General features: G+C 44.2%; 2 protein-coding genes, 1 non-coding gene and 1 pseudogene across 6 annotated transcripts; 2 read left to right on the plus strand and 2 right to left on the minus strand.

The window, feature by feature from the left end:
* The first annotated feature begins 6,783 nt into the window (after positions 1-6,783).
* ICK6 (inhibitor/interactor with cyclin-dependent kinase) lies at positions 6,784-9,330 on the plus strand. 2 transcript variants are annotated; one of them, XM_078585690.1, is made up of 5 exons: positions 6,784-6,993; positions 7,128-7,293; positions 7,397-8,274; positions 8,866-9,045; positions 9,137-9,330. In XM_078585690.1, exons 3-5 carry the CDS (start codon positions 7,844-7,846, stop codon positions 9,207-9,209), a joined length of 684 nt encoding a protein of 227 aa, XP_078441816.1. In that variant the 5' UTR covers positions 6,784-6,993; positions 7,128-7,293; positions 7,397-7,843; the 3' UTR covers positions 9,210-9,330. The 2 variants fall into 2 exon arrangements, with proteins under 2 accessions (XP_078441816.1, XP_078441815.1); XM_078585689.1 differs by having other exon boundaries at positions 6,784-7,293.
* A 140-nt stretch (positions 9,331-9,470) lies between these two features.
* Positions 9,471-13,367, plus strand: LOC144711686 (protein NPGR2 pseudogene; annotated as a pseudogene). 2 transcript variants are annotated; one of them, XR_013583638.1, is made up of 3 exons: positions 9,471-9,611; positions 10,284-12,845; positions 12,927-13,367. The product of XR_013583638.1 is annotated as a protein NPGR2 pseudogene, transcript variant X2 (transcript). The 2 variants fall into 2 exon arrangements; XR_013583637.1 differs by having other exon boundaries at positions 9,486-9,686.
* On the minus strand, positions 12,963-15,714 carry LOC144711687 (myb family transcription factor PHL13-like). Its single transcript, XM_078585688.1, has 8 exons — positions 15,556-15,714; positions 14,745-15,239; positions 14,479-14,662; positions 14,323-14,399; positions 14,184-14,223; positions 14,033-14,090; positions 13,889-13,958; positions 12,963-13,308 (listed from the first exon to the last, which is right to left on the minus strand). The coding sequence occupies exons 2-8, from the start codon at positions 15,153-15,155 to the stop codon at positions 13,081-13,083; spliced, it is 1,068 nt and encodes a 355-aa protein (XP_078441814.1). The 5' UTR covers positions 15,156-15,239; positions 15,556-15,714; the 3' UTR covers positions 12,963-13,080.
* Positions 15,715-26,426: 10,712 nt separating this feature from the next.
* On the minus strand, positions 26,427-26,500 carry TRNAI-AAU (transfer RNA isoleucine (anticodon AAU)). Its single transcript has one exon. It is a non-coding gene; the product is annotated as a tRNA-Ile (tRNA).
* Positions 26,501-26,945: the final 445 nt, after the last annotated feature.

Consider the following 26,945-nt stretch of genomic DNA (forward strand, 5'->3'; position numbering starts at 1 on the left):
TCGTTAACTAAACTGATACATAGGCCTAGAGGGTCACATGCCAATGGTCTTTTGGTCGTCGAAAGATGTACTTAAGTGTTGGGGGTTTTATGAAAAATGCCCACTTAGTATAAATAGGGGAAGGCCTTGAATGAAATTCTCCCAGGCCAGACTTGTTCAGGGCCTTCCCCTTCTTCTCCACTCTTCCCACCCCCTCTCCATGCTCGATGCAATTGGAAGGACGTAGCGATAACGACGGAGGTAGAACAGGGCTCGTCAACAAGGAGGAGATCTAACGTGCCGAGGATTGCGTGGATACATCTAGAGGCTGCACATTTGAGTAGCTCAACTCGACTCGCTCTAGGATCCAAGAATTCACGAATGCGATATGTATAAAGGTACTTCGTTTCATGATTTTATTGATGTCGTTCGATTTCTGTTCAAGTCTTCCGCTGCATAATATTTTGATTCATTCATCCATTTCTAGGCCTCTAGAACCCAACACAACATTCCATGTGTCCATGCACAAAAAAGACAAAAAAAATGTTAAAAATGTTTGTGTGATGCGATGAAAAATCAACACTCACCATGTCCATACACTTTCTGTTTTCTTTTAATCACGTTTAAGCACTTAAGCAACATATGTACATGATAACAACATTTTTAGTAGGTTAATATGACTATATTTAAATTTTTATTTGCAGTAAATTATTTTTATGTGTGTGATAAAGCCTATAATGATTAATTATTTTTTAGAATGCTATTTTCAATTTCATGATTTTTATGTATTTTTTATGATGTCATATTCTGAAAGAACATAATTTTCGTTAGGAAGATGATTTTTCCTGATTCGGCATTATATTTGAAGACGTATCATTTTTTAAATTCCAATTATGTATTTATAAATTTTATGAATTAATACATATTTTTGTGGAACTATATAAATGCTCTTTAACTATTTCTAGTCTTTCAAAATTATAGGATATAGAAAATCGAAGGGCTGAGAATGATCCAAAATCAAATTGCGATATCTGATAATCCATAAGGAGTTTTGTACATAAATGTGTAGCATAGTTCTCCCCCCCCCCTCTTTCCATCCATATTGTTGGATCAATAAATAGAGCCTCACTTTTTTTTGTAAAATTTATATTTGAACTCTCTTCCTCCTCGAGAGGCTGATTGAAAGAGAGTGAGAATTTTGAAGGTCCATGAAGGTGTTATTAGTGTTTTGAGTGTTTGGGGAAGATTGACAAAGAAGTGGAGAGGTGGATCTGCATCATGAAACCACATTGATCCATGCGTAACATAGGGATTGAAGGTTAGTATCTGGATTTTCATTGGTTTATGCCATTCACATCCCTTTAGTTAAATCATCATTATTTTCATCACGATCTTCCATCATCTCACCTTACTTTGATCATCTCTGATCTTGATCTCATCACTTTACATTATCTTTGTCTCATATAAAAACCCTAAATCATATTATCTATCATCATCTTCTCCATCTCAGAACCACCTATTTTATCACATCCATTAGTTGGATCATTATCATTTTTTCTTCCATCGTTTTGTTTCACTACCATCCTTCCACATCCACTCACATACATTCACTCATTTCATCATCCTATCTTCCTATTCGTTGATGCCGGACGTCGTCCGATCGGTATCGAGGGCGTTGGCTCGGTACCTAGATAGTGGCATCGGAGATCAACAGTGTCGTGGTCCAACGGATAGATAAACCCTAAATGAGTATATGTAACTACTATGTAATGAATGCGTTATACGTGGTCGTACTTGCAGGCCCGACTCGAGGAGGTGTGCCATACTCCGAGCTCTGAAGGGATGGTCAACCAATGACGATGACGGTGACCTTCTGACCCTTGTCAAAGTGACGATGGCGACTATGACGTCAAACGGATTAATTTCGTAGGGATCACACGTAATGGACGGGCTCGACCTGTACCGGTAAGACACTCAAGTTCATAGTTATCTGAACTCTCTCTCACCTATCTCTAACCCAAGTGCAGAGGAGCCAAATCGACAGTATACTGCAAGAAGTAATATAACAAGCAAGCAGAGACCGGCGTACCTCGTCATGATACTGTACCGGTAATCAACTACGATGTTATGCATATCGCCATGATCTTTGTCGATGGAAACAACTGAGGAGGGAGCGGGCGGATATGAACTGGAGGGAGAGATAGCTCGACAGCAGGTTGGCACCCGTTCGATGGCACAGTCGAACGACCAATGGCGCGAACCGCTGTTGCAACCGGCGGCGCGGATGTCATTCAGGATACCAGGTGGAGGCGATTTTTCTGGAGGCGGCGGCGTCTTTGTAAACTCCAGGGGGGAAGAGGGAAAGAAAGGATGCTTAGTCGGCGGTGCATCCTTCCTAGTTTCCTCCACCCTGGCCTTTCCTTCAGTCCTCTTCCCTCTCTCTCTTTCTTCTTCCTCTTCCTTCTCCTTCTTCTTCCTCCTCTTCTTCCTCTCGTCTTCTTGGAGTGAGATCTGGCGACGGTAACTATCAAAAATAGAAAATCCAGATCTGAGTTGAATCATGCCCATCATGGCTTATATAGGGCGATGATGGGCCCTTACAAGAGGTTCCAATGACCCATTAAGGAGGGTCCAACTTGGAGGGTCCTTTAACACAAGGACCCTCCTTACAACAACAGTAAAAGTAAGAATGATTCAAATGACACATAGACGGCGATGAAGAAGATGAAAATGCTGAAGGTGGTGACAGAGACAAAACGATAAGATGATAACAAAGACGAAAACATCGAATGAAAGACAAAATAAAAACACAGGAAAGATATGGACAAGCTTTCCACCCGAGGTTGCTGGAGCCGAGGTGTCTTCATTTGCGCCTTGGCATGCCGGTTGGAGGGACGCGAGCCAGCTGGAGTCGATGAAGACGATGATGAAGGCTTTGTAGACACGGCGGCAATCTCCGGCGGGCGATCTTCATCATTCTTCTTCCATCATTTCTTTTTCCATCATTCTATTTCACCATCATCCTTTCACCCGTTCATCATCCAATTTTCTTATTCATCTTCCGCATCCATCATCACTTTACATCTTCATATATTTCACTCTCTCATTTCCATTTGATCTATCCCCATCCTCCTACATATTCCACGTATTATTTTCATATCATCTTACTAATTAATTATTATCACCCTCTCACCACCTTGTATTCATCACATTACAATCTCCTATTTTTATAAGTATCTCTTCTCAACACTCTTAAATCATCATTTAAAGAGTATTTAAACCCGAATGTATGTTCCCGTGGAGATGATCCTTGCTCATCACTAACTAAAATTATTTCATGAGTAAATGTTTATAAATTATTATTGATTAACTCAAATATCAACTACAAATTAATACCCAAAATTTGAGTTCATCAACTAACATGTGTACCACATTTACATGTGTTGTCTTTGTTTATGTGTCATGTGACGGCGGCCAGAATAGTTAACCATTCAATGCAATAAAACAAATGAAAATTGGATTATTATCCTAATAATGGGGGAATCTTGTGATCGGTCCCCATTTCATCTAATCGAACGGTGACACTCGGTACATCAAGGTTCTAAATCTGAGAAAAACTTAAAAAAATCATAAAAAATAAAATAAATTGTAGACAGTAAAAAATATATTAATGACTTGGAAAATGATGTATGTGGGAATTTAATGTTTGCAAATTCGGGAGAATCATATCCTGACTCAGTACATTATTTTCTTTTAGTCATGATGCCAAAAAAATCTCAAAGAATGCCTAAAATACACAAATGTCAAAAGATCATACGATATCGGAACGACGAATTATTTAGGAATATGATGTTGAAAAATTCCGGAACATACCGAAAAAATCCATAAAAATTGGAATATCACTCTAAAAGTATATTTTATCATTTTGAGTTTTGTATTGCACATGTATGATTTTTTAAATGCTAAAATCATGTAAATTTCATGATTTTAACATAGTAATTAGTGTGTTGTCAGGCATCATTTTATGCTTTATAATACACATGCGTTTGGCTTAAAACACTATCAGAACCTACAATATGTAAAGGAATGTGATGCAACTATGTATAATATAAATAATGCCATGTCAATTTGTCTCGATGCAGTTATACTTGTCAATGAGTGTTTTTCATGTACCAATACAGAGGATATGAAAAATAATTATACTTTGTTAGCAAAAGTAACTTTTACGTATGTAATATTTATGGGGCCTTGGATAGGACCACAAGTGGTACATACAATTATGTCCTTGTGATGCCTTCTAACATTAACATCAGGCATTACAAAGTAAGAGGGGTATCAATGGGAGGATATTATACTATATATATCACATGCTAGCACTTCCCCTAAAGTTAATGGTCAGATATGTTGGATGCCCTACTTGTTTATAAACATGTACATTAAACTGCCTGCAGTACATTCGGCGAGTAAGTCCGCCACTTGATCACTTGACTAAACATATTACACACAGATGATTTTTTTGATGAATCCACACAAACGAAATGTCAATAAATGTAAACATGTTTTGTTCAATCATGCTGCACACGGTTGTGGGAAATTTAAACAGTAAAATATTTTGGGACTCTCTATATAACATATGCTTTTTTCTTCCGAAAATGCACTCAGTATATTCAAGTGCGCTAGTTAATAAAAAGTAAGAACCACATAGCAATAAGAATAAAAAAACCATAAAAAATATACCCTAGTCATCATTGCCCAGACTCATAGATGGATGAGAACATGGAACTCATGGATGAATAGTAGAGCACATGCAGATGATTTATGTATCCCATGGGAGAAAGAGTCAAAACTAAGAACTGATAAAACTGTATTTTAACAAACTTTGTGAATTTTCTCCTTCTAGTTAAAAACAGAGAGACCACGGCGACAATATAGCCTTCTGCTTTGAATATATGGGCTTTTCAGGACTTCCAACGGCTAATCTAGAGTATACATGGGACCATTATTTTATATTACTTTCTTCAACTTTGTGGTTCATGACATTGTCGTGTGTGAACAGACTCTCATTGCCCAATGATAGTTAACTTCTGTGTAATGCCCCTGCTACACTTGATATTGTAGTTGGATCAGCATACACGAAATGTTATAGGCCCCATTGATTACATGTGTGTGGAAATATCTTATTAAGATAGCCGAGAGTTATAATCTCAATAAGTTACAGACTGATATAAGCTCACATAAAGTTTTATCCTGTTAGAGATTGTTAATTTTGAATCTCCAAAGTATACAACACAATATATTAAAATTTCATTATGAAGTATTGCATAAACCCACTCATTTTAATTAAGGGATTTAGACATTTAGAGTTTAGCATAGTGATTTAACGTGCTAATTCTGTTTTATTTATAATACTTATAATGGGATGAGGCCAGCTTAGACTGAGGGTTTTCTCTGAGAACCTACTCTAAACAGCAAGATGGCAAATGGTTCATGCATGTTTTCTTAACTCAATAATTTACGTGTTCTAAGAGTCAGCGAACCTTGGGATTCCTGAGGAAGAAGATCGATGACTTCTGGCTGTCGCTTCTCACCATCGAAAGTTTGATTGCGGGCCAGGCCTTCGATTCCGCTACCATTTTTACGCCGCCCTAGAATTTTTCCCCACGGATTTCAAAATCGACTCCTGAAGAGTTAGAGAGAGAGATAGATAGAGATAGATAGAGATAGATAGAGAGAGATAGAGCTAGAGAGAGAGAGAGCTAGTGAGAAAGATAATGACAAAGGAAGTTCATGGAGAAAAAGGTACCTGAGACGACGCACAAAACTATGCGGACTTGTGACTCCCACGAGCGGGGCGTAGCGTGGAACTTGTCGTCTTCTCCTCAATCCACTCAAACCCAGTTCACTGATTGGCCGCGGAGTCCGGCGGCTCTCACGGACGCCGCAGGCTAGATCGCTAAGAACTCGCTGGTCACTGAATTCATGACGTCTCCTCTCCAATCCGCATTCACTGCTCGACTCCTGAGTAAGGCTTCGCTACGGATTAATGAATTAGCCAAATCGAAGGTTTAGCTTGCACCAGCGCTGCGGCGAGGGACTCACGACTCTCGAGCTTGGATTCTCGAAGTAGGAGTATGAGAAACGTTTCATCTCTGCGGCAGGTTGCTGCAGAGCGCGATTCCGCAGCCGACGTGACAGCCTGAAAGCGATATCCTGAATTTCTGAGAACGCAAAGCCAGAAACAACCGCCGATGGATCGGTCTGGCGCCATGAGTGGACGAGAGGATCCGAATTGCTTCTTCTGCGAAATCGTTACACCATCGCGGGAGCTTGAGACAAGAAAATACTGCTCGAAAAAGCTTCACATCGAACGATCAAGGAAAAGAAATCTACGTCTCTTGCGTTGATTCCGCCTAATCCGCCATAGCCCTAGCTACGAACTCCGAAGATATTCGATTCCTCCTTTCTGATCGTTCCTGCAGCTTTCAGTGAGAACAAAGAGGAAGAGAGAGAGCAGACCAAAAAAGTACATCAGACCGCCTCCGACGCGTGATCCGGTACGGACGGCCAGGATTGACGGGAGCCATCGGTCGGCATCAGGATGGGGCCCACCATCAGCCCGTTACCTGTAACGACCATTCGCGTTTTCCCGCCCACGCGCGTTTTCCCGCCCACGCGCGTTTTCCCGCCCAAAGTGGGGAAATTCTGGACCGTTGGATTCGAGTGCCTCGGGATCTGGACAAATATTTAACTCGATTGAAGAAGGCGGCGGAGTCCGGAAAGGGGGAGGCGGTTGTACGAGAAGAAGTTTCGAGGGTTTTAGGCGATTCCGGTCGCCATTAATGAGCTTCCGCCTGGCTCGGGCGCTGGCGTTGCAGGAAGACGACGACATTGCACAAGCTGAAGCGCAGGCCGCGATCGCTTCTCTTTAACGCTTCTAGCGCGCACGACGAGCAGTCAGTCAAGCGCGAGGCCTACTCTCTCTTCTCCGATTCGATCATCTTCTCTTCATTATCGGTACGCGATCTCGCTCTTTCGATTAGAAAATTTGATGTCCGCATCGCGAGCTGGAGATTGTTCTCGAACTCGAAGATTCGACGCGGTTGATCCGGATGAATGCCGATTAAGTTCGTTTAATTCCATTGTTGGAGGGATTCAAATTGCGGATTGTTGTTCGTGCTACGGCACCGACAAGCGGGGGCCCAGTAACCGAGTGCGAACATCTGCTTCCCTCGCTGTCCGTTTTGGGAAGGGAATCCAATGACGCCATAGCCGTCATGTCCCATCTCGGCGATATCTCGCGAGAAGTCGAGACAGGTGCCACCAGCTTTCCTTGCCACGTGCTACTTTACTATTTAGCCCTTAAATTAATCTCATTTAGATCAAACTTTTTGGTCCAATCGGGGAATTCGCGTTTCAGAACCGCGCATGCCAGCCTTTCCCGCTCCTCCCAGCGAAGGGCGATCGTCCGATGGATAAAAGGTGAGGGAGGCAAAGGCGTACGAGTCTTCTTCTAAGGGACGTTTCTGCAAAAATCCCAAAGCATATTAGGAGCTTCAAATCACACCCTTGAGAAGCCCAACTTATCGCCAAAATCGCGTTGCCGATTCCCCTTTCTCCACGGGCGGGTTTCCCTCCCCTTTTTCTTCTTCTCTTCCTCCTCGGTAGCACTCTTCCTCTTCCTCCCTCTTCCTCGTCTCCGTCCGTCCGTCCGCTCCTCCGTCAACCTCTCCTTTCCGTCGCCGTCTTTCCATAGTCGCCAACTGCGTTCTCTCCGTCGTTCTCGCTCTTTTCCATCCATGGTGGAGTAGAAGGGGCAAGTGGGTCTGCTCTACTCTGCTTCTTTCAGTCAGTCTGTCTGGCGGGCATGGGCAAGTACATGAGGAAGGCGAAGCTCTCTGGAGAGGTGGCCGTAATGGAAGTCTCCCACCAGTCGTCGCTCGGGGTCCGGACCCGAGCCAGAACTCTAGCCCAGCAGCGGCTACAGAAGCTCGCACCGATTTCACCGGCTCCTCCTCCTCCTCCTCCGTCTGAGGCGGACAACAGCACTTATCTGCAGCTAAGGAGCCGGCGATTGGAGAAGCCCATCGCCGTCGCCTCTAGGCCCAAGGCAGATTCCTCGACGAAGAGCTCTGGCCCGTTCTCGAAGGCGTGCCCCGCTCACTCCGAGTCCGTGGGCTCCGTCTCCGCTGTTCGGGGCCGGCCTCGCAAGGGTGAAATGGAGGATTGGCAAGCCTCTGAGGCCTCCCCTACCAGCGACGGCGTCGAAGCTTCCTTTGGCGAGAATTTCTTCGATCGGTACGCCCCTTTCTCACTCTCCTTTTCCGCATTTGGGATTTTGCGAAATTTTTCGTATTCCAAACTTTGCACTCGAAATTCGTCTGCATTAGGCGTCTTAGATCCCTTTCGTCTTCCTACGAGTGTCTGTCTCTCCTCCCATTAATTGCTTCTGCTACGTGTACTCGCTGCATGCCATTGACTTTGTCTTCTGCGAGCGAAACCTGGGTTTAATTTTTCCCTTCTCTCTTCCCATTCTAAAACCCTCGAATCGGCAAAGACCGCCGAGAGCGGTTTGAATTTTCCCACTTGCGAGTGTTCCAGCCCGGTAAAAAAAATAAAACCTGCGCTATGATTTCCGCTGATTTTCGCTAGTCACATCATAAACCCACTCTGTACTGTGGTCCGGGAAAGATCTCCGGCCTTCTCTTCTCCTCTCACTTTTACGAACTTTCAATTACTGATTCCCATGGCCGCGGCGAGAACTTCGCAGAGGCTCATTCATGGCGTCTGGGCCGCTGTAATCGCGGTGGGGACCGTCGATTCCGCGGCTTTCTTCTTCCTTCCTCTTCTAACTGGTTTCTCATCGGTCTATCTCTCTCTCCTCCTCAGGAACGCGAGAGAGACGACGCCGTGCAGCTTGATAAGAGACTCGGAGACGGCCGGGACGCCGTGCTCGTCATCCCGCCGCCGGCCGCCGCCGGCGGCGCCGCGCGCCGCGCCCACCTCCGACGAGATGGAGAGCTTCTTCTCCGCCGCCGAGCTGCTACAGCAGAGGATATTCGCCGACAAGTACGCGCCCCCCCCCCCACATCATCTCTCTCTCTAGACCCGTCCGTCGTCGTCTTCCTCTGCTTCGATCTCATGGTTGTTGTTGTTGCAGGTACAACTTCGACCCGGTGAAGGACTGCGCGCTGCCAGGACGGTACGAGTGGGTCAGGGTGGACGATCTCTAGAGTCTACGCACCCGCCATCTCTCTCTCTATCTATCTCATGCGAGATGTGATATTACCCTCCCCGCCAATCTCTCTCTCTATAGTTCTAACCGGCATGGAAGGGCGTCTGACTTCTAATTTATCCCTCCGCTTGTTCATAACGAGAGCCGTGGACGGATGACGGGTGACGGGTACCGGGGCGTTGACTCGCGAGATCGGTCCCCCCACAGCCGGGGGGGACGGCATTAACTGAGTCGGATCGGGTCGCCGTGGATCGGAGGTCTTCTTCTTCCCCGGAATTGGGGCGGCTGTCAGATGACGGTTTCTTGTTGGGGTCGCCGTCGGGGGGAGGTGGGGAGCGGTTGATGAGCGGGCGCTGAAATTTGAGGCGGTTTGCGGAGGAGGGATATCGATCGTCCAATGGTTTGTAATTGCGCCGGTTCACGAACGATTCTTGTCACGCGCCTCGGTTTTCGAACTGGAACTCTTGTCCATCTGGTGAGATTTGATATTCGTCTGCCGGATAATTTGCAGTTCTAGTCTGGAGTTTAATCGGACAATCAATGTCCGGCGTTAGCCGATTCTCCCTTCTCCGCTCGGTTATTGTCAGATCTAGTACGCAGTTTCATCGTATACTCGCTCCCCGGCATCGCCACCGTCGGAGTTCGTCTTTGTTTGACAAATTAACTTGCAGATTCAGTCTGCGATTTCGTAGTTCTTCGACCTGTTTAATTGCTGTTCTTAATCCGGAATTTCATCGTAAAATCACTCTCCCGCATCATCGTCGGATTCAGCTTTTTCAGCCGATACTATTTACAGATCCGTTCTCCAATTGCATCGTCCTCATCAGCGCCGTGGTGCGATTCATCCTTCTCCTCTGTGGATTATTCGTAGATCCAGACTGCAACTTCATCACGAAATCATCTTCCTTCTCCGCCAAATCATTTGCAGATCCAGTCTGCCAATGACTTCTTTCCTGTTCTCGTTCCGGTCGTCGTTTATTCCTCGTCGATTCGATTCGATTTGATTCGATCGTCCGCATGAGGTTTCTTCTCCCCGGAGAGAGCCAACGGGGCCTGAATTGCTGCGTCGCAGGAGGCCTCCGCGTGGAATCCGAACCAGGAGTAGCAGCGCCACAGGATCAATCGGACGATGGAGGAAATTCGCATCAACGATCAGGCCAACGGGGGCGCGGAGATCACCGTCCATTCCTCCCCGCCGGAGCCCACCGACGATCTCTCCTCCGGCGGCCTCTCCCCCTCCCCCGCCGACGAGCTCCGGCGGAAGATCGACGCCGGGAACGTCGAAGACGCGGTGTCGACGCTTCGGCAGGGCGGCCTCCTCAACAACGACGACGCGCGGGCGCTGCTGGGCAAGATGGAGTTCAACCGCGGCAACGTCGAGGCGGCGCTCCGCGTCTTCGACGGCATCGACGTGGCCGCCGTCGCCGCCGCCAGGCCCAAGCCCAGGCGCGCCGCCGCGCTCCACCTGGAGGCCATCCTCCTCAAAGCCAAGTCGCAGGCCCATCTGAAGAAATTCAAGGAAGCGGCGCTCTCCTGCGCCACGATCCTCGACGCCGCCGAGAAGGCGGCGGCGGTGGACGCTAAGCTTCGGGAGGTGGTGGCCGGCGCCGCCGAGCTGCTCCCCGAGCTGTGGAAGCAGGCGGGCTGCCCTCGGGAAGCCGTCGCCGCCTACCAGCGCGCTCTGCGCGGCGGCGCGTGGCAGCTCGACCCGGCGACGGCCGCGCGGGTCCGCAAAGAGCTCGCCGTCTTCCTCCTCTACGGCGGCTGCGAGGACGACGGCGGCCATCTCGAGGAGGCCCTCCGTCTTCTCACGATCCAATGGCGGATGATCGCCGGGAAGCAGATCGACTGGGACGGCTCCGTCCTCGACCATCTGACCTTCGCGCTCTCCGTCGCCGGCCATCTCCCCGGGCTGGCGGCGCTCCTCCGCGGGCTCCTCCCCGCCGCCATGCCCCGGGAAGACCGTTCCTTGCGCCTCGCCCTCTGCTGCGACGGCCCGGCGGCACTTCAGCTTCTGGAGCGGATTCCGCCGCCGCTCCGCTTGGAGGCGCTTCTCCTCGCCGCCGAGCTCTGCGCGCGGGACCCCGCCCGCGCGGAGCGCGGCGCGGCGTTCGCGCGCCGCGCCGCGGGGTTGGCCGGCGGGGATGCGGCGGCGGCGGGGCTGGCGGAGCTCTTGCTGGGTCTCTCTCTGTCGGCGCAGGCTCGGTCGCCGGCGGCGCCGGACGCGGAGCGCGCGGCCGGGCAGAGGGAGGCGGTGGCAGCGCTGGAGCGGGCGGAGGGGCTGACCGGCGGCGCGGACCCGAGGGTCCTCCGCGGGCTCGCGTTAGAGCACGCGGAGCAGCGGCGGCTCGGGTTGGCGCTGCGGTACGCGCAGCGGGAACTGCGGGTCTCCGCCGGGTCGGATCCGGATTCCTGGGTCCTCGTGGCGCGGATCCTCTCCGCGCAGAACCGGCTCCTCGACGCGGAGGCGACGGTCAACGCCGGGCTGGCGGAGGCGGACGGCTGGGGTCAACGGCGGCTGCTGCTGACCAAGGCGCGAGTCCAGGCCGCGCGGGGGCAGCCCAAGCTAGCCATCCAGACCTACGCTGAGCTCCTCGCCCTCGTCCGCGCGTGGAGAGAGACGGCGCGCCACGTAGCGGAAGAAGAGGAAGAAGGGAGGAAGACGGAGATGGCGGCGTGGGTTGACCTGGCGAGAGTCTACGCGGGGATGGCGCTGTGGCGCGACGCGGAGACCTGCATCGCGAGGGCGAGGGAGGTGGGGCCCGCGTCGGCGGTGACGTGGCAGGCGGAGGGGGAGCTGGAGGAGGCCAGGGGGCGGCCGATGGCGGCGCTGGCGGCGTACCAGAAGGCGTTGACGGCGGACGCCGGCCACGCGCCGAGCATGGTGGCGGCGGCGACCGTGGTTGCGAGGAAGCCCGGCGGCGGGCCGGCGCTGGCGCTGCGGGGGTGGCTCTGCGACGCGCTGCGGCTCGACCGGACCAGCCCCGCCGCGTGGCTCGCCCTGGGCCGGCTCCGCGCCGCCGAGGGCCGCGGGCGGGCCGCCGCCGACGCCGCCGACTGCTTCCAGGCCGCCGCGCTCCTCCAGCACTCCGCACCTGTCGAGCCCTTCAGATGATCCATCCTTCATGCTTTTTATAAACCTACATTTAATGGGGTTATTATCTTTAATCTTAGAATCGACGGCTCAGATCTTGCACCCCGTGGGAGGGATGAAGATGATCACTCCCCCCAGCCCTTCCCATCTCGTGACCGGCCGCCTTTAAATACTACACCATCGCGGTTCTTGTCTAGATCGGCTTCTTCTTCTTCTTCTTCTTCTCGGAGATGGCCGTTCCGCGTTGGAATCGTCGCAGCCGCTGAAGGAAGGGCGAGCTTCCATGGATCTCCACGGCGATCAGCCCGCAGGAACGGCGGAGATTGATCGGAGTTTTCAAAGGCCGGAGGAGGAGGAAGAAGAAGCCGGCGATCGAGGAGAAGAAGAGGAGGAAAGCGGGGCAGAGGGAGATCAAGGAGAGGACGAGGAGGATTCCGCCCCTCTGCTGACGGCGGAGAACCAGCGGATCGCAAAGAGAACGGTCCGCTGGAACGACTGCCATGGCCGCGACCTCGCCGAGGTCCTCGAATTTCATCCCAGGTACCTTCCCCCCTTTCTCTCTTGTCCTCTCCTTACTCTTTCTTCTCTATCTCTCTCTTTAATCTCTCTGTGGGTGCGCAGCGATGGCAGCAGTAATGAGTCGGAGGACGAGAAGGATTTCTGCTTCTGCAGAGCAATGTAGATTTCTGCCCAATCGTTCGTCTACCTTAAGAGAAGTGTATTGAATAGCGTCTCGAGCGAGAGAGAGAGAGAGAGCGGTGACAGGTCAAAAAACTCAGAGATTTCCATTATCTCCGGGGCTCCGACGTTTGGTAAGGCGGGGAGAAGACGAGTCAACGGAGTTGAGCGAGTCGAGGTCAACGGAGGATGTTGGGTCGCCATTGCCGGCGGGCCGTGGCTCGACGGCGGCAGCGGCGGCGGCGGTCATCTTCTGGTGCTTCTCGAACATGATCTGCAGATATTTGCCTTGCTCCTCAATCTGCAATTGCAATTTCCGCTGAACCTGTGGAGTAAAAAAAAGTCAAACGAAGAAAGTCCTGTCTCTCTCTGTCATTCTTAGTCTCATCCTTTCTCTCTATCTCTCTCTGTCATTCTTACTCTCATCTTCTCTCTCTCTCTCTCTGCCATTCTTACTCTCTTCCTTTCTATTTCTATCTCTCTCTCTCTGCCATTTTTGCTCTCTTCCTTTCTATTTCTATCTCTCTCTGCCATTCTTACTCTCTTCCTCTCTATCGCTCTCTCTGTCATTCTTACTCTCTTCTTTTCTCTCTCTCTCTCTGTCCTTCTTACTCTCTTCCTTTCTCTCTCTATCTCTCTGTCATTCTTACTCTCTTCTTTTCTCTCTCTCTGTCCTTCTTACTCTCTTCCTTTCTCTCTCTATCTCTCTGTCATTCTTACTCTCTTCTTTTCTCTCTCTCTATCTCTCTCTGTGTCATTCTTACTCTGCCTTTCTCTCTCTATCTCTCTCCCTGTGATTCTTACTCTGCCTTTCTCTCTCTATCTCTCTCCCTGTGATTCTTACTCTGCCTTTCTCTCTCTATCTCTCTTTTGCTGTCTCAGAAGTGGGGAGGTAAAGGGTTCACCTCGAGCTGTTCGTGGAGCTTCTTCTGGACCTCCATCTGCATCCGCAACGCTTCCGTGATCCCCAGCCCCCTGCAAGCGATAACTCTGTCAAACCAAGCCCCGTAAAAGGTCAACTCTCTCTCTCCATCTCTCTACAAACGCACGTCCGTTGACCAGCGGAAGCGATGTCGTCGATGTCGGAGGGGGTCCCGTTCGAGGTCCCTGCGCATGAGAGAGAAACAAACGGGTCAACCCCGTTCGTTAACTTAGAGAGAGAAAGAGAGAGGCTTGGCTTGGCATGGCTCTTCGACTGACCTTCAGAGACCTCCGGCGGGTGCCGGGCTGTCCGATATTTCTTCAAATGAACGAGGATCGCAAGTTTAGAGAGTTTAAAAAAAAACAAGAAAAGGGTTTTGCTTTGATCTCCTAGAGATAGAGAGAGAAAGTTACGTGCCTGGAGATGGCTCTTGACGTGGTAAATTGTCAACCCGTCCACGCTCATCAGCTTCAGGACACCCTTCGGCGTCGCCTCTGCGCATAAGCCAAAAAAAAAAAAGATCAGACGGCGGAGAATCGATCAGAGTCTTCTCAGGAGGAGATGATGGGTCACTTTCGCTTCCGCCGAGCTGGTTGACCGCTTGGACGAAGCACTCGTGGAGCTCTGGCGTCCATCGGATCCTCGGCTTGGCCTGCCCGGAAGTCAACGGCGCCTGCTGACAGAACTGGGGCGGCGCTGGCGGTGTCGGCAGCACTGCCGCCGCCGCCGGACGAGCCGCGGTGGCGGCGAAGGGGCTCTGAACACGTTTGGAGACCATGAAGAAGCCGTCTTTAACCCGAAAAAACAGCGCAATTGAGAGAATTATGCATCTGGGTCACCTTGGCTTGCCCAGGAGGGAGGTCCGGGGGCAGGGGGAGATCGCTCCAGCCGCCCCCCCCGGCGCTGCCCGCCGCCCAGTCCGACCACTCGGCACGCCCGGCGGCACGAGAGGCCTCCGGCGGCGCCTCGTCGCCGACGAGGAACCTCTCAATTGAATCAGTTGACCAGAGCAGATCATCTGATTCCCTGGCGCAAAGGGTTTGACCTGCAATATGGAGTCCGAACGGGTGCGCTAGGCCGGTTGCAGGGAAGGACCCCCTTGGAATTCTCTGTGGCAGAGACGACGACGACGAAGACGAAGACGACGGTGAGCATGGTAGATTCCGACTCGAGGGCAGCCCTGAACTTCCCGGAATCCTCCCCAGATGGCTTGCAGAGGGCATCGGCCTGCGTCTTCGGTGCTCCTCCATGGAAGAACCCCAAGACTGGAATCAACTCTGAAGAAGATGACGATGATGGAATCTACACATTATCAATCCAATTGGGAGCACGCCCTGCGGAGCAAAGACCAAAAAAGAAGCGCGGTTCGGTCATTACGTCGAACACAATCGGGGCACATTATGAGCGATCGTCAAACTGCGATGAGAAAAAAAAGAGGGCGAAAGAGGGAAATAATTGAAATGGCACTCGCTCTGAGACGAGGTCGATTGATAATCGACGGGTGATGGCGAATGAAGGGGCGTCTTCGCAACAAGCCTGATGATTCCCCCCGATCAATCCGTGGGCAGAATCATCGTTGGGTAGGATCGAACGAAAACCCTACGCTTGGAGATCTCGCTAAAGAAACGGAAACGAGGGAAGAAATCTCACGTGAGGGCGATTGATATTGGCGAGGGGGGGATTTGCCGGCGAGGAATATGCCCGCTCGATACTCCCGCCGCCGCTGCCGCCCGCCGATTTCCGACTCTAAACAAGACGGCGAGAGGAGCCCCCTTCCCGACGCCCCTATCCTCTGTTTAAGAACCCCTCCCCAGGTGAAAAGAGATAGAGATATAGATAATAAACATACACGTAGAAATACATCATGTATGATACACGGGTATAGACATAGATACATGGGTAGATACCTACATGCTTATTTAGCTAGGTAGATAGATAGATAGATAGATGGATGGATGGATATATAGATAGATAGATAGATAGATAGATAGATAGATAGATAGATAGATAGATAGATAGATAGATAGATAGATAGATAGATAGATTAGATAGATTAGATAGAGAGAGAGATATAGAGATGGGTAGATTAGATTGACAGAGATAGAGAAAGAGACTGATAGATAGCGATAGCCGGAGAGAAATAAATAGATATATCGATCGCTGGAGATATATTATATTTCTATCTGTCTATGTATTTTCCACTATCTACCTCTAAATAAATACGTCAGTACTTATTTAGTTAGCAAGATATATAGATGGATAGATACATAGATAGATAGATTAGAGGGAGAGAGATAGAGATGGGTAGATTTGATAGGAGGGATATGTAGAGATAGATAGATAGTGATAACGAGAGATAAATAGATAGCTATATGGATGGCTGGAGATAGAGATATAGATAGATAGATAGATATCAAGAGAGAAAGAGAGATAGAGGTAGAGGTAGAGATCAAGGTGGAGATATAGATCCATATAGAGATACGATAGAGAGAGACAGAGACAGAGATAAAGGTAGAGGTAGAGGTAGAGGAAGAGATACAGATCTAGGTCGAGATGGACATAGAAACAGAGGTAGAGATAGAGATAGAGATAGAGATAGAGATAGATATATAGATATAGATAGAGATAGAGATAGAGATAGAGATAGATGCAGAGATAGAGATCTAGATCAAGATAGACATAAAACAGAGGTAGAGAGAGGGATAGAGATAGAGGCAGAGATAGAGTTCTAGATCGAGTGAGACACAAAAACAGAGGTAGAGAGAGGGATAGAGATAGAGACAGAGATAGAGGCAGAGATAGAGATCTAGATCGAGATAGACATAAAAAAGAGGTAGAGAGAAGGAGAGAGATATAGATAGAGATAGAGGCAGAGATAGAGATCTAGATCGAGATATAAAAACAGAGGTAGAGAGAGGGATAGAGATATAGATAGAGATAGAAGCAGAGATAGAGTTCTAGATCAAGATAGACATAGAAACAGAGGTAGAGAGTTGGATAGAGATATAGATAGAGACAGAGTCAGAGATAGAGATCTATATCAAGATAGACATAGAAACAGAGGTAGAGAGGGTTAGAGATAGACATAGAACAGAGGTAGATATAGAGATAGAGATAGACAGAGATACAGAGGTAGAGATAGAGATAGGGATAGAAACAGAACTAGGGATAGGGAAAGAGATTGAGATAGAGGTAAAGGTAGAGGTGGAGATAGAGAGTCTCGGCAGACCTATTCGTACACAGCGATGGTCATTTTGTCCTTACGCTCTGTCGGGAAGGTCAACCTTGGGGCGTTGACTTTGTCAAACTCACGCCGATGTGAGTTTCAGATTTGTACTTAGCGACGGCGATCGTGTGAGCTGCACGTGCCAACGACATTCACGAGTTGACTCTAGACGCACGTGCGAGCCGCCGCATTCCCGCCGTCGGATCCTCCTACGTGGACTTCACACGGGTGCCCTTCGCACTACTCAAAGAGATGTTAAAAAAAAAAGATACCAAGGGAGAGACGTGCACACGCGCATATATATTGTATACAATATAGGATCTATATATATACATAAATATATAAATATAAAGACAGAGAAGAGCTCTATGAGATGGAGTTTTGACTTTTGAATTTTATAGCGAGGAGATAGGCTTTCTTCCTTTGTCTCGTGTCGGCTGTAGAAAAGTAATAGACGGCTGATGTGGGTATTTTCTGGTGACATTGATATTTGTCATAATCGAAGGGTAGACGGCTATGTTTGATTTTAATATGCCAAAGATAAGATCCAATTATCGTTGCCATCATAAACTAAAGGCATGCTCCGCTGGAACATGGGATCTAAGTAGAACCAACATGAATGCGTTCAAAGCTACTTCTCTCTTTCCTTATCTTGAATGGAAATATCCGTTTTTCCACAAGGCTCATTATGAAGAATGGAAATATGATTTTGAACTTTAAAAAGAGCATTCAATGAAGGAGAGGAATCTAACGAGAATCAATCCTCCAGATGCGCATCTTATAGCTTCGCACTGCCTTAACTTATCTTCGAGCAGAATTTAGATGGAAACAGAGAGTAAATGAACAAGAAATGCCAAAAAATGTAGCTTATGATAGCTATTAATCATCAGATAGGGCAACAGAATAGACTGCTCAAACCCTAGTTGAAGGGTTGGCCTGGTTGTGTCGGTTGTTCATGGGACTAAATATCAAAATGCTTTGCGAGGGATGAGTCTCTATAGATGGCTGACTTTGCTTCTTGCCAAACACATCATCCCGTTGTAATCTCCTTATTATATATGAGCAAGGGTTTTTATGGAAGTCTCCACAGTCAACCACGTACACATGTTTGCAAATCTTCTATCATGCTTTTGTCAAAAGTCGATGCACTTGAATGCTTTTGATTGGGAGACTACAAAAGCTTTGTTCAGGAAAATTTTCTATCAAATTATTTGTAGGGAGACAGGGTCTGAATCTTATGTCCATTCCAAGAGAAACTTAAAGCAAAACAAAATGACTTCTAAGAGTGGTACTCAATGTTATATGGTCATTTGAGTTGGAAAGGACGTGTGGAGATGATGTTTTCCTCTCTAAGGGAAGTCTAAAAAGACCTTAAGTTAATGGTGATGAATGCAGACTCCATCATATCTGTTGTCGAGTAGGCACATAAATGGGAGTCTATAAGGGTATAATATTCCAAGCAATATAGGAAAGTGAAAGGGATCATTATTTCATGCATTGCCCAATTGTTGAGCTCTTTCTTGTTAAACGCTACACATGGAGAGATGACCAATTTGCTCTTCTATGGGATAAGGATCCCAAAACATGAGGCCCTGAATTGGTCAATTGATACCTCTCTGGAATGCCAAGCTATGGTGGCATTAATGCTTGGAGTATAAGATACATGATCAGTGGACAATAGGATATGTTTGCACACGAATTTTAGGTGTATTTAATGTTGTGGTAAAATTTTAAAATAACTCAGAAGATCTTCGACTAACTAGATCATCAAGAAAGTAGGTGAAGAAGTTTGCATCTTTCATTCGGATTGAGGACATGCGTGAGAGAGATAAGATTCATTGTTTTTAGGGGGGGACTTTTATTACAGCCTACACAATATCTTGAAGATACCTTCAAATCTAAAGGCAATCTACATATGATTCTTGGAATATCATGCTCGTTGGAATTTTCTGGACTTGATTGGTCGTTAAAAACCAATATAAACAATGCAATCATTTTAAAACATATCAGATTGAACTATGGAATTAAATAATATCTCATCATCCTCTGTGAAACTTTCTCCACTCACCGTTTTCTCGTTGGAAAAGTCTCTTCAAGCCATTCATATGCCGACCTCTAAATCTATCTGCGTAAGCAATGCAATGCTGTACATCCTCTTTAGCTTCCTCTAACTCTCCTTGAAGATATTGTAATCTTCTCACCATCAAGTCACACTAGCAGGGGGAGTGCTTTTGAGAGGAAGACGGACAAGTGGGAAAGATCTGAATAGTAAATTGGGCCCCTAAAATGAGTGCCCCTTCTTTACACTTGTTCTAGATCATTTCATAAAAGCCCTTATAAATTTAAGTATATTCATGAACGTCCGTAGATCTCATGTTCATGATCTTTTAGGCGTATTAGTCTAGTTAGTTAATTTAATGGCCCAACAGCATTTTTTGTCTACCTTATTAGTTAACTACATAAACATCCATATCATTTAATCAAGGATTTATTTAAACCAATCGATTAGTAATTTTTCTTGAAAGTAAGGTACCATCTCTCTCACTGAACCTTAACCATTTTTAGTTACCAAGTATGAAGAATCCTTCTTCCATGTGACTTTCAAATGATTTGCAGTATGGTTGACCATTGAACCCTGATCCTTCATTCCAATTAGTACTTATGCATAACAGGGTTCATTGGGGACTATATTCTCTAATATCTCCACTACCCTATCTGAGGATTTGATGTATCTTATTCCTCAAGAAAATCTCTTTTTATACTAAGGGGGGCAATCTCATCCCGACTAGACAATTAACTTATGTGTACTTCTTGTAGGGACCAATCTTCACATATATCCAAGCTAAGACTAAGTTGAATCTCGTAATTAGGGACTCGTAGATCATCGTCAAAACATATTGGTGCATCCAAAATTTGGACCACTTAAACAACTGTGACATGATTTAATCTAATTGATGTTTAGATATATAGAATTCTGGTATTCATAGAGACCAATTCAGTGAACTCTTTTCCTAGAGAGCACACACTGTCCTTCAGTGTCACCAAACTAAGGGCTATTGGTTCAACCATACATATCATATGAGCAGGAGCAAATGGTGATATTATTTCCACTTTTTTCAATGTCTGCCAGAGGTATCCTTCATTTAGAGATCATTTTTAAAGACTAGTCATTACTGTATTTTGATCACATGATGACACACGAATTCATTGCATGTATTCAAATACATCATTATAAACATCACACAATAAATATAATGAATAAACATAACATTGATGTGTGATTGGCTTAACACCAACATTATATACATCTACGATTAGATATTGAATGTATCCTTTTGCGCACTTCCCTAGTCAACCAAGTGATTGAGGAAGTCAACATATTATAGTAAAAAACATTTTTTGGGTTGATTTAGATATTATTCATCTTCAATTTTGCTAACACCTTGCATAAGTTCCCCACACTGCCTAGATGAAACTTTATATGAGGATTACATCTAAGTAAACCATTAAATATTTCATCAATGAATTTACAAAAACATGTCTCAAAGAAAATTAATATAGGATCATTAGTAAAACAAAAAACATACCAATGAATGCACATTGGCCATGTTTATCACACATTGTCTTTCCCTGATCTACTAATATTCAAACCTAATAGATACAATATAATGGTTCATTATGTAATAAATATTATTCTTCCGTCAACTATTACAACTGGTTAAAAATATATATTTCAATTAACATAAAAGTATTGTGCTTCCATTTTTCTTCTTTCACAATTAACATAAAAATATGAATGACTCATCAAGAGACATCTTAGCAAAAAGATATTCCTTGTATCCAATAATTAATGAATTTTCCGAGGAAACTCTGCCAAGTATTCTCATAGCATACTGTAGGGACAGTCAGCTGATCTCATGGTCTATCCCTCTTTGTGGAAGTGGAAATATTGGGAGTCTATTGTTCGTTCTTTTAAACATAATTTTATCTTCGTTTATAAAATGAATATTTATTGGATCAATTTTATTTTAAAAATTATTATCTTCTGTAAGAATGAGTCTGAGGTCAAACAAAGCTATATTAGCCAAAATCGAGTTAATTTAGGGTAATTTATGCTTGTAAATTTTTGCTTGTCTTATGGATGGAGCTAAATCTACATATACTTTAAATGTTTGATGGGATTGTAATCAAGTGAAACTAAAATAAGCATTGATATATTTTATTTTAATACATCTTATATCTAAAGTGAGCTGGGAACAAAGTGCCTCTAACCTGGTTTCCAATAGAGATGAACATAAATAGTGATCTCACAATGGTAAATCCCTTTGTTACACGAAGGTAGGATGTATCTTTTTTCTGTAAAATATTTTGGATTGTGTCATTTTGCAAAGAGATAACACGAGACTAGTGGCCAATATCTACAAATTAATAATTCGTTCAATTTAAATTAGACACTGTGTTTCTCATGTTCTTGAGTGTGTGCCACCTTGGTCCTCTATCTATTCACTATGTACCTCACAAAAAACTTCCCTATGGACTCCAAACATTTGCTCTTATGAAGCACAACCTGCAATTCATATTGTCTAGCCCATATTAATATTCTGATGACCCTAAATAATTCCTAAAAAACTAAAATATCCGTTAAAATATAAACATAATTAATAAACATAATTCATGTCTTCATAAAATAAATTTGTAAATTCTATTAATTCCTTAAAATAAGAATACCAGAATGGCTTCAAGAAAATTTCAAAACTTTGATATAATTATATGAAATGTATGTTCTAATGAATTATTTTAAAAATAATCTAAAATAAGATATATATTTTTATGCACGACTACTATTAATATTTATAATTATTAATATTAGTATAAAAAATTACATTAAAAATGATCACATGCAATATTTCATGAAATATGATTCATGAAATGGTTATGATGGACCTCCAAATACATGATAAATATGCATGTTACTAGGATTAAAACCTCAACTTATCTGCATTTCTCCAAGAGTTTTAATTATTTTAATCCAATATCCAATATCTACTCAATACAGGATTTTCCTGAAGGATATTATGTGGCTGTCCGACCAATCACACATCTATGTTATGTTTATTTATTATCATTCTGCTGTGATGTCTATGATGAAATCCTCGAATATATGTAATGACTTAGTGAATTATGATGAGAGAATTATAAAACTATCACTAGACTTTAAAGATATAATCTAAATATTCCTAATATAAGGATTCTCGAAATGGACATCAAATTATCTAGACAAATGGAAGATGCTCTTTAGGAAAATAATAAATCCCTGAGTGGTGTTTGACGTAAACATAAATCTGGTTGAGTCATATCACAGTCGAGTAAAATGTTATTAGACTTGATACACAAAATTCATATTGTGGAGGAATGCCTATGTCTTGAATATGACTTGTGTCCTTAATCACATGAGTCAATCTAGACTTAGCTAAGATATAACAAGAAGTACACGAATGTGACTAAGTGATCCAGATGGGAAAAAACTCTCCACGCCTACTCTTATAAAGAGCACTATTCCCTTGACATAAGAGATTGGCTCAAGGAAGAATATATATCAAATTTGTGGCCAAATAGTAGAGATATTGGAGAAGTCATTCTATAAATGATCCTTGTCACACAATTCCACTAACTGAAATGACATGTTACGGTTTCACAGTTAGTCATACCCAAAGTCATTTGGGAGACTGGCCCATATAAATGATTCTAAATGATGGAAATATATGTGGCCAGTAAGCCAATCACACACTCCACATCTCGTTCCATTGTCATTAATAGAACATATTCATTAAAGTGCTTGTGTCATTCTTATAATGAAGTTCATGAATACATTATCTGACTTGGTGAATTATGATGAGATCATTATACAGAGATCACTAGTCTTTAAGCATGTTTTTTAAACATTCCTATTCGAAGGATATGAGAGAAGGACATTAGAGTATCCAAATAGAATAACACTATCTACCCTCACTCATATGATGAGTATGGCCGTTCCCGTAGACATTAGTGTGGAGACACTAATGATAGATAGTGGTTGCTCTTTAGTGGAAAGAGTTCACTGAATTGATCCGTACAAATTCCTGAATGGTATTACAGTAAAGTGTCAACCAGGTTGATTCACGTCACGGTTGTGTGAGTAGTCCTTAGACCTGAGACGCCAAAGATGTCTTGTGGACGAACAATTGTATTTTGCTTATGACCTACGCGTCCCTAATCATGGGATTCTAAATAGTCTTAGTTCGGGTGCATCAAAAAGTTCATGAAGATGATTGAGTGGTCAATATGGGATCGTCCACCCTCGGTATAAGAGGGGACAGCTCAAGGAGGACGATGCGATAAAGTCCTAGGCCAAGGCAATGAAATATCTAAAAAGAGCTCTCCGATGATTTCCAAATGCATTAGTATTAACTCGGATGACCGATTAGGGTTTGACAGTTGACCATACCCTATGTCGTCCAAGGAGTGTCAAGTGGATGAGGGATTATACATACACGATAACCGATGACGAATATGTACATGAGCGAGTCGATACACACTCCTTTGTTTCTTCTAGATCGCGAGGTGTAGCTTGGCACCCCATGTGTTATAGATTAGACCTATCGATTGGGTTAAATAAATTCAACATTAATTAATCTATCTGATGATATAGTTAATTATTTTGGAAGGCCAATAAAGGTTATTGGGCCTCTGGATTCGTTAACTAGACTGATACATGGGCCTAGAGAGTCACACACAAATGGTCTTTTGGACATCGGAAGATATACTTAATTTTTGGACATCGGAAAATACCAACATAGGAGAATGGACTGAACAAAATTCACGTTCGCAAGAATTGTTTGGGGGTCTTCCCCTTCTTCTCCACTCACCCCACACCCCCTCTCCATGCATGATGCAATCAGGATGGTGTAACAACGACAACGGAGGTTGACCGGGGCTCGTCAACGAGAAGGAGGAGATCCGGCGCACAGAGGATTGCGTCTAGAGGCTGCACTCCTCTCCACTCACGATGCGATCGGGATGGCGTAACAACGGCGATAGAGATTGAATGGGGCTTGTCAACAAGAGGAAGGAGATCCAACGTGCTGAGGACCGTGTGGATACGTCTAGAGCCTGCAAACTTGTTCAAGTCGACTTATCTCGCTCTAGGATCCAAGAAATACCGAATGCGATCCGTGCAAAAGTACTTTGTATAAATGGTTTTATTTGATGTCGTTTGATTCCATTATGTGTATTCCATACCTGGAATCTTCGTCTTCATCCAAGTCTAGGCCTCTAGAACCGAACAATAAATACACAATAACAATGACGGTAAAAGTTTCATGAGAGAGTTTATTTACTATATATTTTCTGGCCACAAAAAGTAGCTAAATATTTTTTATACATTAATCAATATTATAATATTTTTAATTAACAACACTAGCCAGTAAATGTTATTAGGCCATAAATTTATTAACAAGTTGATACATGGATCTATAGGTTACACACAAGATCAATGAATGTTGATGGATATAAGTTAATTACAAGAGATTTTAGAAAGTATCCAAAATAAGTGTAAATAAGGGCAAGGTTTGCCATTTTTATCAGGGACTGGTCAGACCAGACCCTATTGGTTCTGGTCTGAGGGTCAAACTCGATCACGATTACAGTTGGTCAAGCCTCCTCCCACATCCCATTCTCCTCTTCTATCATTTGCGCTCTTCGACTTCAGATTTCTTGAAAAGTCTTTAAGCTTAATAGACACACATGGGAAAACCCCAAAAACACTCATAAGATGTAATGAATTTCATAAAAATGAATATCTTGTTGTAAGAATCATTATGAGTAAATCTGGATAAATTGTTTTTAATTTGGATACCCTGACTTTTGAGATATATCTTTTCATGCATCGGAATTATTATGTTTCTATATTTCATGAATTTGTAAGGAATAGAATTATTATTATAATAGTAATACCTCATAATGAGTCTCTATTCTCCATCTGACTTATTTATTTTAACATGCGCGTTAAATACTGGTATTTATTGTAAAGATAAAGTGAGCTATATCATTTCTCCATCCAACTTTATCTCCAGCTGATATGTCAGTTCCACGTCAGTAAAAATGACCAAAGATTGAGCTTTCCAGCCGTAATTTCAGTAGCCCCCATTGTTGTTCTGTTAAAAGGTTATTTCTGTTAAACTTTGATACACCACACGCATTAATACCTCGCTTATTTAGGAAAGTTCATCACCATATTTTATGCGTCAATGACTAAATCCTAATACTGAGTAGTTAATCTCAGAATTTATATATTAAATATGAGGGCCGGAAGTTCCAAGAGATTTAAACCATTTCCTAACATTAAGGAAAATTTGAAAAATATAAAATTGTTACACTTAGCTTCCTCAGTTACTAAACTTGAAGATTGGAAAATAGAAAATTGTTATAAGAACACTCAATCGCTAAACTTGAAGCATTTTTAACAAAATTTTGATTTTCTTAAAGGGATAAAATGTTTATTTGATTACTCTTCTTGAAAACTTCTTAAAGGGATATCATTGGATGGATAAAATGTTTTTGATACGTGTATCTTTGTTTCAGATTCAATGGTGAAAGTTTCTTTCGACAACCTTACATTGTCTTTAATTGCATGCAATCTCTACTCGAAACATTATGTCTTCAAAATATACGAGCTAACTATTTATTAGATATGCACAAAAACTTAAAAAAAGGTTAATCCCTTTCCTTTCTTTATTCTCAATTATTTGACGTTATACCTCATTCCTCCATCCGTCACTTGTCTAATTGTCTATGCAAAGTTTTGCCGTCCCATCTCTGCAGCATTATCCTTGATAGCGGAGAACGATTACTGTACTTTAAATTTTCTCCCTCATATTAGATTTGTCAAATTATATGTATTCTTGACTTGTATAGAATCTTAAAGACCAAAGGAACCCTTGTTTTCCAAAATTTTACGGTGAAATGGGCATGAACTACCCCAGAATCTGTTATTGTTATGATTATATTTCTTAATACCGCCTCTATGTCTTGAGTGGAAACGCCTTACTTTCAACTTATAATAATGATTAACCAAAGCATGCGATAACAGAACTGTAAACAATTGAATTATCATCTCAATTTGATCAAGCGTTTTGACATAGGGGATTCCTCTACTGAACAAACATTTGTGATCGTGGATTCGGCGTTTAGAGTTCGCATTAAAAAAATTGGTCAGAAGGTTGACATTCAATTAAGTGGAACCTCGGCAAAAAGAACTTGGCCCATGCAGGTTTCGAACCTGCGACCTTCGCGTTATTAGCACGACGCTCTAACCAACTGAGCTAATAGGCCGAATTGAAAGATGAGAGAAATTAATATATATAATAAAAATTAAGGAATAATAATGACCAAGACCCGTCTCTGCTCGGTAGTTTTAAAGAGTATTCTTTGCGAGAGAGAGAGAGAGAGAGAAAATATGAAGACCAGAGACATTTTCAATACTTGAACAACTGATTGAAGCAAATTTCATTCAAAAACTATAATGCTTGGACTATTTTGACACCTCTGGCCGCCTCTTAATGACCCTTCATCCCTTTCGGCCTTTGCATGGGATGAGCTTTTTGTTTTCAAAAAAATAAAAGAAGTGCCTCGATATAAAATTCCATGAAGGAGATCAGAACCTAGACGAGAGAGACAGAAGATCTTTCGAGAAATTAGCCACTAAATGCTTTGGACCCCACAAAATCACGCGTAAAATCAGCCAAGTAGCTTATAAGTTAGATTGACCATCTTCGGA

The sequence above is a fragment of the Wolffia australiana genome, chromosome 14, assembly GCF_029677425.1.
Source record: "Wolffia australiana isolate 7733 chromosome 14, ASM2967742v1".
Lineage (NCBI taxonomy): Eukaryota > Viridiplantae > Streptophyta > Magnoliopsida > Alismatales > Araceae > Wolffia > Wolffia australiana.

Excerpts from the sequence above, each read along its gene's own strand:
- LOC144711687 (XM_078585688.1), bottom strand. The coding sequence starts at position 15,155 with ATGGAGGAGCACCGAAGACGCAGGCCGATGCCCTCTGCAAGCCATCTG. Across the intron at positions 14,663-14,744 it reads TCCCTCCTGGGCAAGCCAAG|AGCCCCTTCGCCGCCACCGC; the intron begins GTGACCCAGATG and ends AAACGTGTTCAG. Across the intron at positions 14,400-14,478 it reads CCAGCTCGGCGGAAGCGAAA|AGGCGACGCCGAAGGGTGTC; the intron begins GTGACCCATCAT and ends GCTTATGCGCAG.
- ICK6 (XM_078585689.1), top strand. The coding sequence starts at position 7,844 with ATGGGCAAGTACATGAGGAAGGCGAAGCTCTCTGGAGAGGTGGCCGTA. Across the intron at positions 8,275-8,865 it reads GGCGAGAATTTCTTCGATCG|GAACGCGAGAGAGACGACGC; the intron begins GTACGCCCCTTT and ends TCTCCTCCTCAG. Across the intron at positions 9,046-9,136 it reads CAGAGGATATTCGCCGACAA|GTACAACTTCGACCCGGTGA; the intron begins GTACGCGCCCCC and ends TTGTTGTTGCAG.